The 16,425-nt window shown below is 39.3% G+C and overlaps 1 protein-coding gene across 4 annotated transcripts in view; it reads left to right on the top strand.

Annotated features, from left to right (window-relative positions):
- The window catches only part of LPAR1 (lysophosphatidic acid receptor 1), a 67,652-nt gene that overhangs the window by 7,572 nt on the left and 43,655 nt on the right, over positions 1-16,425 (top strand). For all 4 annotated transcript variants that reach the window (XM_021525009.3, XM_077790314.2, XM_085566200.1 and 1 more), the window contains one exon: positions 15,265-15,435. In XM_021525009.3, coding sequence (XP_021380684.1) covers positions 15,376-15,435 — 60 coding nt within the window. In that variant the 5' untranslated portion in view covers positions 15,265-15,375. The remainder of the gene's footprint in view (positions 1-15,264; positions 15,436-16,425) is intronic.

Below are 16,425 nucleotides of genomic sequence, written 5' to 3'. Positions count from 1 at the left end.
GATGTGTGGATAGGTACCTAGCATTCACATCTTGAATGTGAATTGTTCTTGAAAGATACCGTTATAAATGTCTATCGAGTTTATTGGTCTTTCTGTCTTTCCTTTTCCTTTCTGTTCCTCCCACAAATGTGTCACACGTGGAGAGCAATTCTGTGGAAATGAGCCAGGTATCTTTGTGCTGCCGTGGGCATGGCTTCTGCAAGGGGCTTTGAGAACTGTCCCAGTGTAGCAAGCAACATATCAGGATTGCTTTGCTCCTCCTAAATATTTTGATGGAACTACTGAAAACTTTACCTCAGAGCAGTGTATTTCCCTGTCCAAAAGCTTTGCAAACAAAAGAAGACTTTTCTGAATTAGTATTTGCTCCCCATGTCTTTTATCTTCTTGTTTACAGTAGTTACAGTGTCCTATTTCAAAAGTCTCTGCTAGTGGGACTGAAAATTGCTGAGACTTCAGGGTATTACTATAATCAGAACAATCCTGGTATTAATGAATGGACTAAAAATGGGTCTTTAGAATTACTCAATTTTGCAGTTGATAGGAGTAGCATAGGTTAATGCCTGCTTCTCCAAGAAGTACAGTGTTTCTGTTTCCTGCTTTGGATTGCTTAAGTTTCACATGCAAAAGCATCCTAGGAGGTTCAGCCTAGAGGAAAAAAAATCAGGGGGAGATGTGCAAGCTGATGACAATCTGATGATAGGAGGGAATTACATGACTGTAGAAAACATAAATGTCTTAAAAAATATATGCCTAATAATAATATGACCCTGCATATTTCCATCTCCAATGTCTTTCCCACAGTTTCTTGCCATCAGTTGCACAGATTTTTATAACCAAGTTCTGTTTGAGAGTCTTGTTTACAGCTTTTTCAGTTCTTCTTTCTAAATTGTTCCTAATATGCTATGAATATTAGGAGGGGATCTGTCTTTGATATAATTTGGTAAAGGTAACTGAAAACAGTTACTTTTTCCCTCAGAAAGTGGCACAAAAATGTAGGAACAGCTTTGGCAAAAAAGCCACACCCTGCTCCTTTTGCATCATGAGAGAAAGGAGAAGGGGGCGAAATACTGACTTTTCTTGGAGCTCCCAAGATGAGGTGACATTTCTTAGTTGGTAAGAAACCCGAATGTGGACTTGCCATGCATCTGCCTATTGCAATTGTGCCAGAAGTCATTCTGTGCTCAGTTTATTCCCCTTGTGGTTTCTTAGCAAGACCCTGCAAGTGTCATCTGCTTGTATAAGCTGTGTCTCCACTAGAGGGGGGTGCCAGTATTGCTGCAGTGGAAAATTTTGAGGATTTGGTAAGTTGTGGTGCTTTACTCTTCCTTCTTGCCTGGAAGTGTTGCTGTTGGGTTAAGTGGAGTATTCTTGGAAGAAAGCTGCTTCAAGACTGAAGACTGAACCCAACGCCAACTACGAACCAAGTAGTAGGCGTTGGGTTACTCCAAAACACTGTCAGTTCTGCCAGCATGCTATAGTGCATTTTTGTATAGAATTATAGAAGGATTTGAGTTGGTGGGGACCCAAAGGATCAGCTAGGTCCCAAGCCTCTGCTACAGACAGACTTTCCACTAGACCAGGTTGCTCAAAGAGCTGTGCAGCATAATTTTGAAGAGTTCCTGGGATTGAGGTATCCACAACTTCTCTGGGCAACCTGTTCCAGTGTCTCATTGCTCTCACACTAAATAATTTATTCCTAATATGAATCGATATATACCATCTTTCTGGGTCAATTACCCCCTGTCCTATCACTACATACTCATGTCCCTTTCCAGCTTTTTTTTATAAGCCCTCTTTAGATACTGGAAGGTGCCATAAGGCCGTCCCAGAAAACTTGACTTCTCCAGGTTGAACAACCCCACTCTCTCAGCCTGTCTTCATAAGAGAGCTGCTTCAGGCTTCTGATAATTTCTATGGCACTCTCTGCACTCTTTCTTTTATTCAGAGATCCAGAGCTGGATGCAGTACTCCAGGTGGGATCTCCTGAGAGGGGAGTATAAGTTTGGCTGACCTAGGAGAGTCCACTCAGTAGTGGGAGGCTGAAAATCAGACCCAGCATGCCTAAGTGGGCTGTGTCAGGGATGAGAATAGCATTGCATGGGCCTCAAGCTTTGGTGTCATGGACACAGCTGGTGTGTGCAATTGTGGGATGCCTAAAAAGTCTGGTTTGTGGGTGGATTTCAGTACGTTCTCCTTTTGCGGCCTGAATCCCTTGAACTTCTTAGTTTATTTGTGTGGTCACAAAAAAAAAGTCTTAGTGGTTCCCAAGAAATGCTTTATGGCTTATGCTTTTGTTACAAGACTGTCTGAAGAAGACTTTGAAGTGTGTATGTGTTTAAAGTTTGTACCCATGCTAATGTGCACCAAGTTCCAATGGAAGAGCCAGAGGCAAACTGCTAGTTAGTTCTTATTTTCTTTTTTATTTAAGAATAGTCCATTGATATGGAGTTGTGCTTTTGTCCAATAGGATTGTTTTTTTGCCTTTCCTACTCCTTAAAAGATGTGCAAAAGGAGTTTATCTAAAAAATGATGAGATAGTGCTTGGACACTAGCCTTTCTGTCATCATATGTGTTAGAAGATAGGGTTTTTTGATTTTGTTCTGTTTTTACATCAGTTCCATTCTGCCTCCTGGCTTTCTGTTTTCACTTGAATTTGTGGCATCTCCCAAATATTCTGATTGGATATTTGTTGCTTCTGTTGGGCATCGTATGTATTGAGGACCTAGTCAGAGAAGCTGAATAATCGCCGAAGCATGGTGTGAATTTACAACAGCCTACTTAATTCATGTGACCTCTTGCATGCACTAAGAGCCTGTCTGCTAAACACAACTCAGAGTTAATCCAAGTCAATTCTTAAAGTGAATTAGTCAAGCTGTGAGCTAATCCTCTGTATTTACCTGCTTGTTCAGATAAGCAGCAGCCTAAGTTGCTTTAAACTCCACTTGATAATTGAAAAAAGAAGGGTCAGAGGGAAAGGTGATGAAATCTTGTTGTTTTCTTCATATCTCTGCTTTGAGGATATATTTCAGTAGTGCTTTGCATTTATAAATCTTGAATTTATAGAAAGATCAGCATAAGCTACCCAAGGCCAAAACCCAGTACTCTGCTGCAGTTCTCTACTAAACATCCCTGACAAAGCCTGCTGCTGCTGCCAGGGTATTTTGCAGAGTGCGTTTCTTGGTCAGTCATAAAAACTATCCCACAAAAAGTCCAACCAGTTGAGTTGGCATACTGTAGACAGTAGGGACCATGATGCAGACTGTGAAGACTAGGAAGCCCTGTTGACCTCTGCCAAGGAACTATTAACCAGCCCCAATTTTACAGAAGGGATTCACAAATTGAGTGTATTGTTCTCAGCACACCAGATAGTTGCATGATGGACAATAAGTAATTCCCTTTCATTTGTCAACATCGGGATTTTTGTTGTCTTGAGCTACTCCATTTTGACAAGATCAAAGGTAAGATCTTATTTCTGGGTCACTGCTGTCCATCAGATAAGTTTGTTTGTGGCCTTGGGAAAGAGCAGTGACGTGAGAATAGGGAATTTAAATCCTGTCATTAAAATAATTCTTCCTTATTGTTAATTCCAAGTTATTTCAAACTTAATTCAGGTTAACTTTGCAAAATACAGTACTGCAGAAAGTGTATGGAGAACAGTCAGTTGAACCAATGCATAAATATTTCTGAAGGAGAATGACTGTTATTTCTGGTTTGAGGGATTGATAAATAGTTCCAGTGTCTGCATTGGTGGTAGCCTGAACCATGTTAAGCTACTGCCTTACAATCTTAAATGTATTGTTGTGAGTGGGGGTAATAGTTGGCAAATTTCTATTTCAGATAAACTAAATTAAACTCCTGTTTGTGTATCATTGGTCATGGCGCATGCAGATCTATACTGAGGTGGTGCCTTTGTAATTTGTGATTTGGAGTTTGGCATACTTAATTGTGAACTTCCTTGGCTTCAGCATTTCCAGATTATTGTATTTTGTGGTGGTTTATATTCTGCCTGAAGATTGAACATCTGTTTTGTGGATGTGGGGTAAAAAGGAAGTATTCGTTTTAAGGCTGGCCCCCTCAAAGCTGCTTAGAGAATTGTGACATTTTGTTATCATCCAGCTGTTTTTTTTTAATCTAGCAAAAGGATATTTCCTGAATGTTTAAATACAAACTTGTTTCGAAAGAGTGCCAGCCTATTACTAGTTTTCTGAGTTTGAAACAAAAGGTGGAGTTTACAAATGGAGTCTCTGTTGCTGATCCATAGAAGTGTTGAATTTTAATTGCTTTGTTATTTCTTCTTGGAAACAAATATTAAAATTGTTTTTGTAAGTTGTTGAGAAGATTAAGTTCTTGTACTTTTTCTGCTAAGGAGTGATAGTTTGGAGAAAAGCATCCCTATTTCTGATATGGTGATTTATACCTCACTAGAATCATAGTCATATTATGACTTGGAAGAGACCATAAAGCACATCCAGTTCCACACCCCCTGCCATGGACAGGGCACTTCCCCTAGACCGGGTTGCTCAAAGCCCCATCCAGCCTGACCTTAAATATTTCCAGGGATGGGGCATCCACACCTTTCCTGGGCAATCTGTGCTAGTGCCTCACCACCTTCACAGTAAAGATTTCTTCCTAATATATAATCTAAATTTACTCTCTTTCAGTTTGAATTCATCCTCCCTCCTCCTGTCTCTAAATGGTCTTGTAAAAAGTCCCTCTCTTTCTTGAAGTCTCCTTTCAGGTCCTGGTAGCTGTAATTAGGTCACCCTGCAGCCATCTCTCTTCCCAGCTGAACAATCCCAATTCCCTCGGACTTTTCCTATAGGAGAGGTGCTCCATCCCTCTAAACATCTCCTCTGGACTCAGTCTAACAGGTCCATGTTTTGCCTGTGCTGGAACCCCAGAGCTGGATGCAGGGTTCCAGTTGGACTCTCACCAGAGCAGATCACAGGGGGATCTGCTCACAGGAGAATCCCCTCCATCCCCTGCTGTCCACACTGCTTTGGATGCAGCCCAGGACACGTTTGGCTTTCTGGTCTGGGAGTGCTCGTGGCTGGGTCACGTTCAGCCTCTCACCCACCAGCACCCCCCAGTCTTCAAGCAGGGCTCTCGATCCATTCATCCCCCAGCCTGTGTTGATACTGGAAGTGTTCTGACCCAGGTGTAGCACCTTGTTCCTGGTCATGTTAAATCTCATGAGATTTCCATGGGCTCACTTCTCAAACTTGTCCAGGTCTCTCTGGATCATATCCTGACCTTCAGGTGTGTCAACAGCACCACTGAACTTGATGTCATCTGCAAATTCGCTGAGGGCACACTCTATCCCTGCAGCTCTGCCATTAATAAAGTTGATACAAAATCCTTTGCCCACTATTATCTTCTTTAATTGTTTTAATTACTAAGCAAAACAATAATGAGAATATTTTTGGAGCAAAATTCTGTCCACAACCCTTGCAATTCCAGAGTTCAGAATAATTTTAATGAGCAGCTCCTTGATCCGACACTCTTTTTCTCTCCTCTTTTTATTTCTTTTCTTTTTTAATAACAGAAGAAACAGAAGAGGACAAAAACGTACCATACTTTCTTTTATACACACATGTGTACACACTGCTGGCAACAGCTAATAATGTATCTTAAACGATGAGCTATCTATAGTTACTTTGAACTTTTCTCCTCTTCATTAACTACAAATTTCATGTCTGTCAGAAGAAATAAACAATTTTAAAAGAGTTTCATAAACTGCTTTGAAATTACTTCTTTGAGGAGTATTTGGTATTATAGATGTCAGTATGATGAAAGTGTATATTTAGAAAATAGTCACATGACAGCAGCTTCATTGTGATTGTGCTATGAGAGACCATCCATATTGTTGTGACTTGTTTACATAAGCCTGAGCAGTTTAGCATTATTTTCCTGGAGTTGGTGTCTAGGTGTATTTTAACTCTTTATTTTCTTGTGATTCTAGAAGTTTAAAGTAGTAAGAAAATGTTGAAATCAGATGATTGCATGAATTATTACTCTGAAATCTTTTTAGTTCTTTAAGTTGCTTGAAATGCAAAAATTAAAAATTCACGTTCAGGGATATATTACTGTTCCAGTATTTACTAATTAAAAAAACATTATGGAGCTGCTGCTGTAAGTTGTTTCTTGAAGATGGTTCTGTGGCTAGCAGAGATGTTTTAGATCAATTTTTGTGCGTCTGTGTGTTTGGTGTGATTATTTTACACTGACCTGTTCATTGTGCTGAAGAAGCTCTTAATAAGTCCCAGGAGATATGCATCTACCAGCCAGCATCCCTTGCATTGAGGCAGATGTTCATTCTTTTCCCCAGAGGGTGGGAAGAAATTCTCCAGCTTCAATGAGTGGCAAAGAAAGAATCATCTCTAAGCAATTCCTAACAGGCAAACACTTATGTAAGTCATTAGAAGAAGCTAGATAATGACCGAAATAATTCTAGAGGTGCTGAATAGTAATGGGAAGGCAGACTGATGTGTTGGCTTTAAAGGGCAAACTGCAGGAAAATGAGGAAGCCATGTCTGCATGACTTTTTTTGAGTTTTCAGACAAAGCTCTGCTTTTCAGACAAGTACAAGGCTCCAAGAGAAGATGAGGTATCGTTCTGGGTTTAAAAAACAGCAACAAAATGCTCCCCAAGAGATGGGTGTGGAATAGATACAATATGGAAATAATCAGGAAAGGAGGTTTAGCAAGTGAGAGAATTGCAGAGGATGGTGCAAACTGACCTAGGTCAGGGAAGTATGGAAAGGATTCTGGAAAAGGACAACTACATAAAATAAGTGGAAATTTTGTCTGTCTGCAAATGAGATTAAGTGCCTCAATCTGTAGCAGAGAAAAAGGTATCCTGTGTTTAGCAAGGAAAAGGAGTATGATTAAGTTTTTGAGAGTCATGACAGTTCTAGCAAAAAAAAAAAAAAATTGAGATGTTAATAGAAAATTAAAAGTGTTTCTCTTTTGTTTTTTTTTTTCTTTATTTTAGTAAATTTTTTTTCATCAGTATGCAGAGAAACTTGATAGATTAACTGCTGCTGATGTGAGTCCAGTTTGTATCATAACTGACATGACTTAGGGTTAGTGTGTTCACGACTTCACATGTTACAATGCCAAATTCTATGGGTTTGTCCTTTCAAAGTATGTTTTCTGTCACTTAATAAAGTGTGACATTTTCTTTTCTCTCCAAAATCCCAAAATAAGAAAATACACAACTCCAAGACAAAAACAGTTCCTGAAAGAATGAACAGCTTGTAATTTTGAGAATAATCTACTCACTTATCATCTGGAGGTCCTTTCTAGGCCAGAACCTCAGAGCATGTAAAGGAGAAAGGTAGATGTGTAATTTAATTGCAGTCTCTTGAGTTGTCTGCCCTTAAGTGGAACCCAGTGCATGACTAGGGTCAGTATGCTTTTGTTATTCTCAGAAGGGGTATGAGGCAAATTAGAGTGGCATATAGAAAAGACTACCCTGCAAGGTAAAGGCTTAAGGATATTATACTATCTACTTGTTTGTTTGGTTATTTTCATTGAAAATCTGTGAAGAGAGGTTTCTGTCCTTTTATACATTCATATTGCTCTTCTGCTTTTATTTGGGGATATGGGCAGGCTCTCTCTCTAACCTTGCCCTGGTGGGGTCACTGTAAAGGATCTTTGCTGAACCACGTTGTTCATGAGCAGCAGATGATTTCTCTGAGGGAGTTCAACTGCGTGATGGTACTATTTTTTTGTTGTTGTTGTAAATTAATTCACTGTGTGATAAATGATTAAGGTGACAGGTCATTTCCCTAATCTTACAGAGGGGAAAGAGGACAGTTTCACACCACATTCCGTCTACAGAGTTTGTGGAACTATTTTGGTTAAGGAAGCTCCACTTGGGCATCTTTGCTGAACTTGCAGGCTCTATTCTGTCATGGTAAGCTTTAGCAGGAATCTTGTAGTACTCACATTATTGAGGCCAGAACAATGATCTTCCCCAGATTAGCCACAGAGCTTCTATTCAACATGGTTTGAATGACGTGATTATTTTTTTTTCTTGTTTGAAGCACAGACTGCACTGTGAATGCAAATGGATTATTTGTGATCCTCTGTGGAACCTTGTGTTGTGGAAAAGTCCTACTGAATTTAAGGGCAGTTTTTAAAATTTGTATGGAAATAAATTTCTAGCCTCATCACTACTGAATTCTTCATCTTTTTTCCTTACCTAAGAAAGGCTAACAGCTGTATTTTGAAAGTAAAGACTGAGGTAATGGAAACTGGAGGTCTCTTTTAGCCCCAGGAAGTTGCAAACTTCCCTGCAGAAGCTTTTAGAAAGTCTGAAAATCTTTGAGGTATACAGGTGTGATTTGGTGGAACGCAAAAGAAAAGATAGGAAACATGAGTTTCATTTTTTTTTTCTTTTTTTCTGGTTAGTAATACACTTTGGGACTTCTGCATTTTAGTTTGATCTTTAAGTGAGCTCTTGTGTTTGTTTTGGTTTGCGTATTTTTGTCACATGCTTTTCAGGTACCTGGGCATCTTGAAGTTAAATTTTCCAAGGTGATGTCTGTTATTTCATTTTGATTTGCTTAAATAAAAGCTGAGTGTTCTGGCCAGCTGATGTTGCTTCAGTAGAGCAATCTGCAAGCTGATAGACAGCTAAGCATGCTCCTGTCCTGCTTTTAATTCTGTTCATGGCTAAAGAGGTGGTTGCACTTAATATTATAGCTGAATGTATGCTTTGGTTGACAAATTGCAATCAAATCAGGCATCATACCAACTCAAAAGTAGATGTATAACTTATGTGGAACCATAGCAGAAATAAATCTCTGACTATTTGTTATATCACTGAATCACTAACAAGACAATTGTTTAGGACATTATCATTCCAAAGTGATAGCAGTGGTGTAGGCATTGCCTGTTTTGACATGTTCAGTGATTGGGTTTGATGTGTAACTGGAAGTGTTTTTTGTCCTGTTTTTCTGGTTGCTGAAGTCTTAAGTGCTCAGATTGCTGAAAACAAAAAAAAAAAATCCTACAAAAACACACACTTGTACACACAAAAACCCACAGAAAAACAAGAAAAATAAACAAACAAATAAAAAACCCCTCCACAAAGCACAATTTTAAAAATTATTTTTTAATGACAATGAAATATTTAAAACATTAAATTATTCTTGTTGCAGGTCTCTTTCCCTCTCCTTCCCTCCCTTTCATGCCTCAACGATATTTTGTTTAGCCAGTTTCTCTGTTGTGTATTTATTGTTTCAGGTTGGAAAACGATAATTTTTAATAATTGTGCTGGCTATGTATGTGCTCAAACAGTGCAATACTTCAACAACAGGAGTTTTGTGAGCAGAAGTGACCTGGATAGACATTGATGCTGTTGGATTAATGTTCTCAGACAGGGAAAGAAAATTCTGATCTCTTAAACAATATCTGAAAGGAATTTACATTTAATGTAAAAGTGAATTAATTACTGACAACCACAAAGAAATTACTAGGTAGGTCCCTAGGGGGATTCCTCCACAGAGACAGGGATTTGATGGAAAAATGTTTATAAATATAAATTGATTGCCAGTTGTGGTTTGGGTAAATATATTCACTATGTTTTGGGGATGAGGTATTATTTATATAAGCATCTTTTATTCTGTGTAATTACTGCCTGTCTTCAGTGCATATGTAAGAGCTTTTGCCCCTATACAGCATGCTAGTCCAACAGCAGCATTGTTTCCTGTGAGTATATCAGATTCTTCTGCAGAAACTTATTTGTTAATAAGCTCAATTTTGTTGTACATTCAGTCTGTCTTTTAAGTCTTAAACTTAAAAATCTTGCCAATTTCTTAGGGCTGATAGTAACTTTTGTTAATTTTGTAACTTTTTGTAACTAATACCAAAAGTATCCCACTTTTGATACTGGGAAATGGCAGAGTCAGGTATGTTTTACTATGGGTTTTGGTTTTGTTTTGCTTTTATTTCAGTATTTGCAAGGTAGAGATTTCCTATTGTGTCTGAACCTTTTCATATATTAGCAAATTCCATTCTATTTTTCTAGAAAGTGAAGTTAGACTAAAGAAATGTCTGTCTCTACTGGCAGGGACTGTTTCCAGGGGAGTTTATGGTGCAGCAAGCACAGGAAACATGGTGAGCTTGTCCCTTGTTTTTGGCACTCCCCTTCTAGACTTCCACGACCCCTCAGCAATACTTCACAAATCCATTTTCACAGTGAATTTATTCATTCTTATGAAGAGCTTCCAAATGGCAAGAAGCTATAACTCTGTTGTTTTTTCAAGCAGTCTGGCCAGTGATTAGAAATAGCAGACAGGAAGGCTTTAGGGGTGGACATATCTGTAGAACTGGTCTTCACTGGGATGATGGAGGTGTTGAATGTGCTGTAAGAAGAGGTGTAACTTGTGCATTTGGTTGGTAGTTGTACCAGTTTGATAGTGAACCACTGAGAGATTCCAAGCCAGAACTGCAATTTAATAGGAAAATTGAAATAAAGGCAGAAAACACGGCTTAAATTGACAGAGTCAGAATACAACCTGACACTGGTGGTAGCAGTCCAGTTGAATGGTGGATTGTGGTTCTGTTGAAGTGGTGATCCTGAGTAGAGTCTTGTCCCTCTCCAGTGGTGGTTGTGGAGCTCTTGAACTCTGGGAATCCAGTGGTAGATGCTCTGGTATTCCACACCCCAGATTATGTCCAGGTAGGAATGCTTGGCTCCTTCCCCTGGGCAGAGCATCTCAGAAAGGGATGATGGGATGATGTAATTTTATGACTCATGCAGTGAGTTCAATGGCCCATTAGCAGAAGATATCCCTCAGAGAGAGCTATCAGGGGTGAGTCATGGAAGAGATAAAGAGCACTGCTCCACCTGGTTTTAACAGCTTGATTACACAGCAAGATCATATAAGAAATCCAAATCACCTGAAGTAATCATGGACTGGTACAAAAGCAAAAATTTCAGATCATCATCAAAAGTGGAGGAGGAGGTGGTAATGGTGATGTGCTGAGGAGACCATACCATATTATCAGCTATGTTCTCTCTTTACTGACAGTTTGTGCCATATCTTAAGGCTATGTCAAAAATTAAAAGCTGCTCTATGGAGTTGTGTGTGGCAAGTTGCAAACCTGTTGATGGAAAAGTTGGATCATGTCAGGTTGCAGAGCTTAAAGCCATCCAGCTGGCTTTGGATATCGCTGAATGAGAGAAGTGGCTGAGGCTCTATCTCTGCACTGACTCATGGATGGTGGCAAATGCTCTGTGGGGATGGCTGGAACGATGGAAAAAAGACAGTTGGCAGCAGAGAGGGAAACACATCTGGGCTTCTGAATTGTGTCAAGACATCTCTGCTTGGATGGAGGAGTTGCTATAAAAGTGTATGCTGTAGATGCACATGCACCCAAGAGTCAGGCTTGTGAAGAACATTGCAACAGCAGATGGGCGGCTCTAACCATGGCAGTGCCTCCCAAGTTATCCATGACTGTGGGCTGTGTGCTGCCATCAAACAGGCCAAGAGAGTGAAGCCCCTATGGTATGGTGGGCGGTGGTCCAAGTACAGCTATGGGGAGGCCTGGCAGATTGACTACATCACACTGCCCCAGACACGCCAAGGCAAGCGCTACGTGCTCACCATGGTGGAAGACACCACGGGATGACTGGAGGCCTACTCTGTGCCTCATGCTACAGCCTGTAACATCATCCTGGGCCTTGAAAAGCAGGTCCTACAGAGACATGGTAACCCCCAGAGAACTGAGTCTGACAACAGGACTCATTTCAAAAATAGACACCTGGCTCAGAGAGCATGCAATTGAGTGGGTTTGTCATAATCCCTATCATGCACCGGTCTCTGTGAAAATTGAGCAGTGCAATGGACTGTTAAAAGCCACATTGAAAGCAATGGATAGTGGGACCTTCAAACATAGGGATCTACATTTAGTGTAGGCCTCCTGGTTACTTAACACTAGAGGCTCTTCTATTAGAGGTTCTACTCTTTGAGCTGGCCCTGCCCAGTTCAAACCTCCATGTACTGTGGAAGGGGATAAAGTCACTGTAGTGAATATGAGAAATGTGTAAGGGAAGATAATTTGAATTGGTGCTGCCTCAAGAAAAGGCAAACCCATCCATGGGATTGTTTTTGTTCAGGACCCTGAGTGCACTTGATGGATAATACAGAGCGATGGGGAAACATGGTGAAGGAAAAACATGGTGAAGGGAAAACCTGAAAAGGATTTGCTTTTTGGATAAGAAGAGTCTGATTTATTTGTTGCTGAATGATGCTGCCACTATATGTCATAACTTAACTACCAAGGACAATGAGTTTGGATGCTCCAGAAACACCAGTTTTGAGCTCCTCAGAGCCCACAGTCATGGACTAAATGAACACAGGAGAACATCTTGGAGGGATGGCTACTGACTATGGAAATGATATCTGTGTTTGTGTGTACCTGTATATGTACGTGTGTAAAGTTGGAAGGTGAGGTGTAGGATTGGGGCATGATGCAGATGGCATAGAATAGGGGTGCATGGTGCTTGTTTGTTGGCCAGGACAGAGTTAATTTTCACACAGTAGCAGGGAGGCGTCAGAGCCTGGAGCCCTGTCTAGGTGGCTGCTCTATACCAGGCACATCATCATAGGGGGCTGGAAGTTAGGGAATCTTGCTTCCAAGAAAGAGGCAAGGCTTGAAGTCAGGAGGAAAAATATGGGCACAGAGGGTCTATGCGTGTTTCATTCTCTCAGGGGCAGGGTCAGTCTTTGAGCACTTTTGCATATAAATCACATTCTTTATGTATACTTACATTACAGCAACTTATTGTTGCTGTTACTCTCTTTGTATTCTTATGTCATTGCTTTTTTGTTTCCAGTAAATTGGTCTTATCTCAACTTGAGACAGCCGAAAAACACCTGTTGTGCTACCTATCACTTCAACAAGTAGTAAAATGAAATGCTAGGCAGGACAAGTCATTGCTGTTGTTCTTCCCTGGGTGGTATTCATCTTTCTTTGTGATTGATAAGGCTGCCCTGGTAGGGTGATGCTTTTATTTGTGAGCTGAATGAATGAATGAATGAATGGCAAGCAGGATTTTTTAGTGAAGGCTGCCAGAGGCGAGTGATGGAAATTAATACTTTCAGATGGCAAAAATTCAGATGTGACATCTGGAAGTGTAATGTTTGTGTGAGATCTTTTTCTTACTTTCTCACCTTTTTTACATGGTGTTCAAATGTTTTGTTTTCTCTGATGAGTTTACAGGACCCGTCTATCTGGGATTAATTAGTACTTTACACTATATGCTGAACAGACTTCAGACTTTTTTTCTTAGTGTTTTTTTTTCCTTTTTTTCTCTATGATGCTCTGTAGTAAAAATGCTTGTTTTCTCTCAGTTTTGTTTGACGGGTAGGATTCAAAGCATACCTTTGGTTTTGGTTCAGACAGTATTCTCTAAAGTCAGCCTCAGTTGCAATTTTTTCCTCACCTTCATAATCCAAAAGTGACAGCATTTCAGGATTAAGAGAAAAGATTTTAAAATAAACTAACAATGACTGTTGTAAAGTAGATGCAGTGAAACTGCTGCTTTTAGCATATCATGAGAAGACATGTCTTCTGAGATCATATTTAAGTTAAAGTTGCAATAGCTCACAAGACATTGATGAGATATGTTTTTTGAGGATTTCAGGCTGGTAGAGCTTTACTGAAAATCACTGTCAAGTTTCAGAATCTTCCCTAAGTCAGAATTCCAAGCTGATGCTCTCTGTTTCCCTCATCTGTCCAGAGATAAATGAATGAATTTCAGAAAATTAGTTCATCTCTCATTTTTTAAAGAAAACAGGAAGCCTGAAATTGTGTTTGTTCTTTTACTTTGTGAAGACAATCTTGGAGATATGCTGCAGCTTCATTTTCTGCTCTCCCCATGAGTATAGGAGAAGAAATTTGGAGCAGGGAGTGGAAAGAATGAAGGGTTACTAGCAAGAACTGAGTAGGAAAGAATAGGGGTCACTGGAAAGCTATATAAAGATGGAAAAAGTGATCCTAAAGCTTGGAAGATGAGACAGCTACATGTGACGCAAGGCATGTGGGGATGTGTTGAAATGTGAAGCAGGCATTTCAAGATTATGCTTTTTAAGAAGGAGGAATAATTTCCACGGTGGCATGCAAAGGCTGAGTTTAAATTAACAAGACCAAAAACAAAGACATAACTGAATCATAAAAGCATGTGGAGCATAACTTCCCTACAGCACTTATCTGTTCTTTCTTGGCTTGTTAAGTGTTGCCGTTGAAAAAATAAACTTATGGCCAGGAAAGTTACTGGCATTGTCTGTGTAACTATAGCATTCCTCAGTTTGAAAAATACCACAGAACTTTGGAGTAATTTTTGGTACGTTTATTGGATGCTGATTACACTTTGCATGAGTAGATTTCTGCCATGAGTTGCAGAATAGGAAGTGAAGATGAAGACAGCAATCTGTGTATCTCCAAAATCCTTTCTGTGGTGACTAATTTGTGGGTTGTGTTGTATATGTCTGGTCTCACTAAGGGAAAAAGCCAGTAGTTGTCTTAGTCTAGAATTTTTAAATGAAATTATTGTCTTGGACATTTACAGGGGTTTCCCCCTCCACCTCTTGTTAGTTTCTTTTCTTTGCATGCAAGAGTAGGAAAAGAAAAGAACATATATATAGAAGCTCGACTGACCTTGATAAATATGATAACTATGGAGATAACTTCATTCTGTTGAATCAGCTGAGCAAATTTTACAGTTTGGTATATTCATGTACTGCAAATCTGTGACTAACTGGAATAAAAGGCTGTCATATTTATAAGGCATAGTATGTAAGCTGGTTTTTTTTAACAAAGAAGAAAAGTTCATGTGATCACTGAAATGAGGAAATAAATGTATCCTGGATTCCAGCAAGTAATTCTATTGGTATTCTTTTGTGGGGATTTTATTTTTCCTTTTGTTGCAGGGGAAAAAGGTCAACACAGTTCTAATATTCTGTAGGTAACCATATTTCCTTGCAAAAGAAAAGCAGTCTATGTGTTAGCCTTCTTGCTGATTTCAGTTTGTGTGAGTTTAGTTTGTGTAGTCAAGTGAATTTTTTTCCTGTTCTGGATCAAATTCCAGTATACCTTTTGAGACTTCTGCAAATCTATTGTAGGTGGTCATGTCAGCAAGTGGGGCTTTACAAAGTCGGTCTGGTTTTGCAGCAGCCCAGGATCTTGGGTGTTGACTGCCTACCCAGTTTTCTTGTTATTCTCAACAGGTTTTTTTCTTTCCTGTTAGGAGTAAATATCAGTATGACTAGAGTCTGAGGAAGGGCTCCTGTGTTCCTACCAAGAGCTTACTGGTACAGAGGAACAGTGCAAGGAAGCAGCTGGGGCATTTTGAGCTACCATGGATATCCCCACTGATTTGCTGCCATCATCCATGATGTCCCAACCTGAGGTGATTGAGGTGAGTACACCACAATGAAACTCTAGCAGGTGAACTGATTAAACCTTTTTTATTTCCTCATTGAATCCTAGCTTTTTCTCCTCTCTCATTTTGAGTCATCAGGGGATTTTTCTGGAAATACTGTATTAAGGACAGTCATCACTTACCAAGAGTATTGTTATACTTTGACACATGACATTGCTCTGTTATAGTACTATTTGTAGCAGAAAATGCATGGCAAAATGTGATCTTTATTGACTCCATGTAGGTGATCACTGTACTACAGCTTGATTTTTACTGTGTTTAATAAATACAAAATAGAGGCTGTAATGTGGATAAGTTGGAATAATAGCAAATGAAATTTCAGGTTTATGTTCTTAACAGAAAAGTTTTACGTGAAAAGCAATAATAAAATTAATAACACATTTATTATTACTAACACACTAATCTTACTTTCATGAAACCACAGTGTGTTTCAGACTCATGTATAAAAGTGATTTCTTACCTTCATGTGCTAAACACCAAGTGCTCTAATATTCTGACAAAGTAAAAACTACAAGCAGAAAAGAAGATGCTCATAACAGTCAAGATTTCATTTCATAAAAGCATTTTCAAAGTCCTTTTGACTTCACAGAGACCCAAGTGCCTGTTACAACTTAAAACATTTAAGGATGTGTCTTTTACTGAAAAAGACACCACAATAAGTAAGGTACATATTAGAAAATTGTACATTGAACATTTATTTTGATTATTTTTTGTTAGTCTTGTTTGCTCTAGATTCTTTGGCTCAGGAGACTATAGCTCTCAGCAATATGCACTGAGAAGCACCATATTTCAAAGATCCCTAGACTCTGAATTTAGGAAAAAACATGTCCATTACTGGGTGATGTGATTATGAGCTATATCCAAAATCTGCTTTTGAGAAACTTCCTAGTGCTACTCTTCCTCACATGTATTTTTGTTGCTTTTTGAGTCTCTGTTAAGGTTCCAGAGGATTTTGTCTCTTTATGG

This window comes from Lonchura striata, chromosome Z (genome assembly GCF_050655825.1).
Source record: "Lonchura striata isolate lonStrDom1 chromosome Z, ASM5065582v1, whole genome shotgun sequence".
Taxonomy (NCBI): Eukaryota; Metazoa; Chordata; class Aves; order Passeriformes; family Estrildidae; genus Lonchura; species Lonchura striata.
This window is presented reverse-complemented; position numbering and strand designations above follow the sequence as displayed.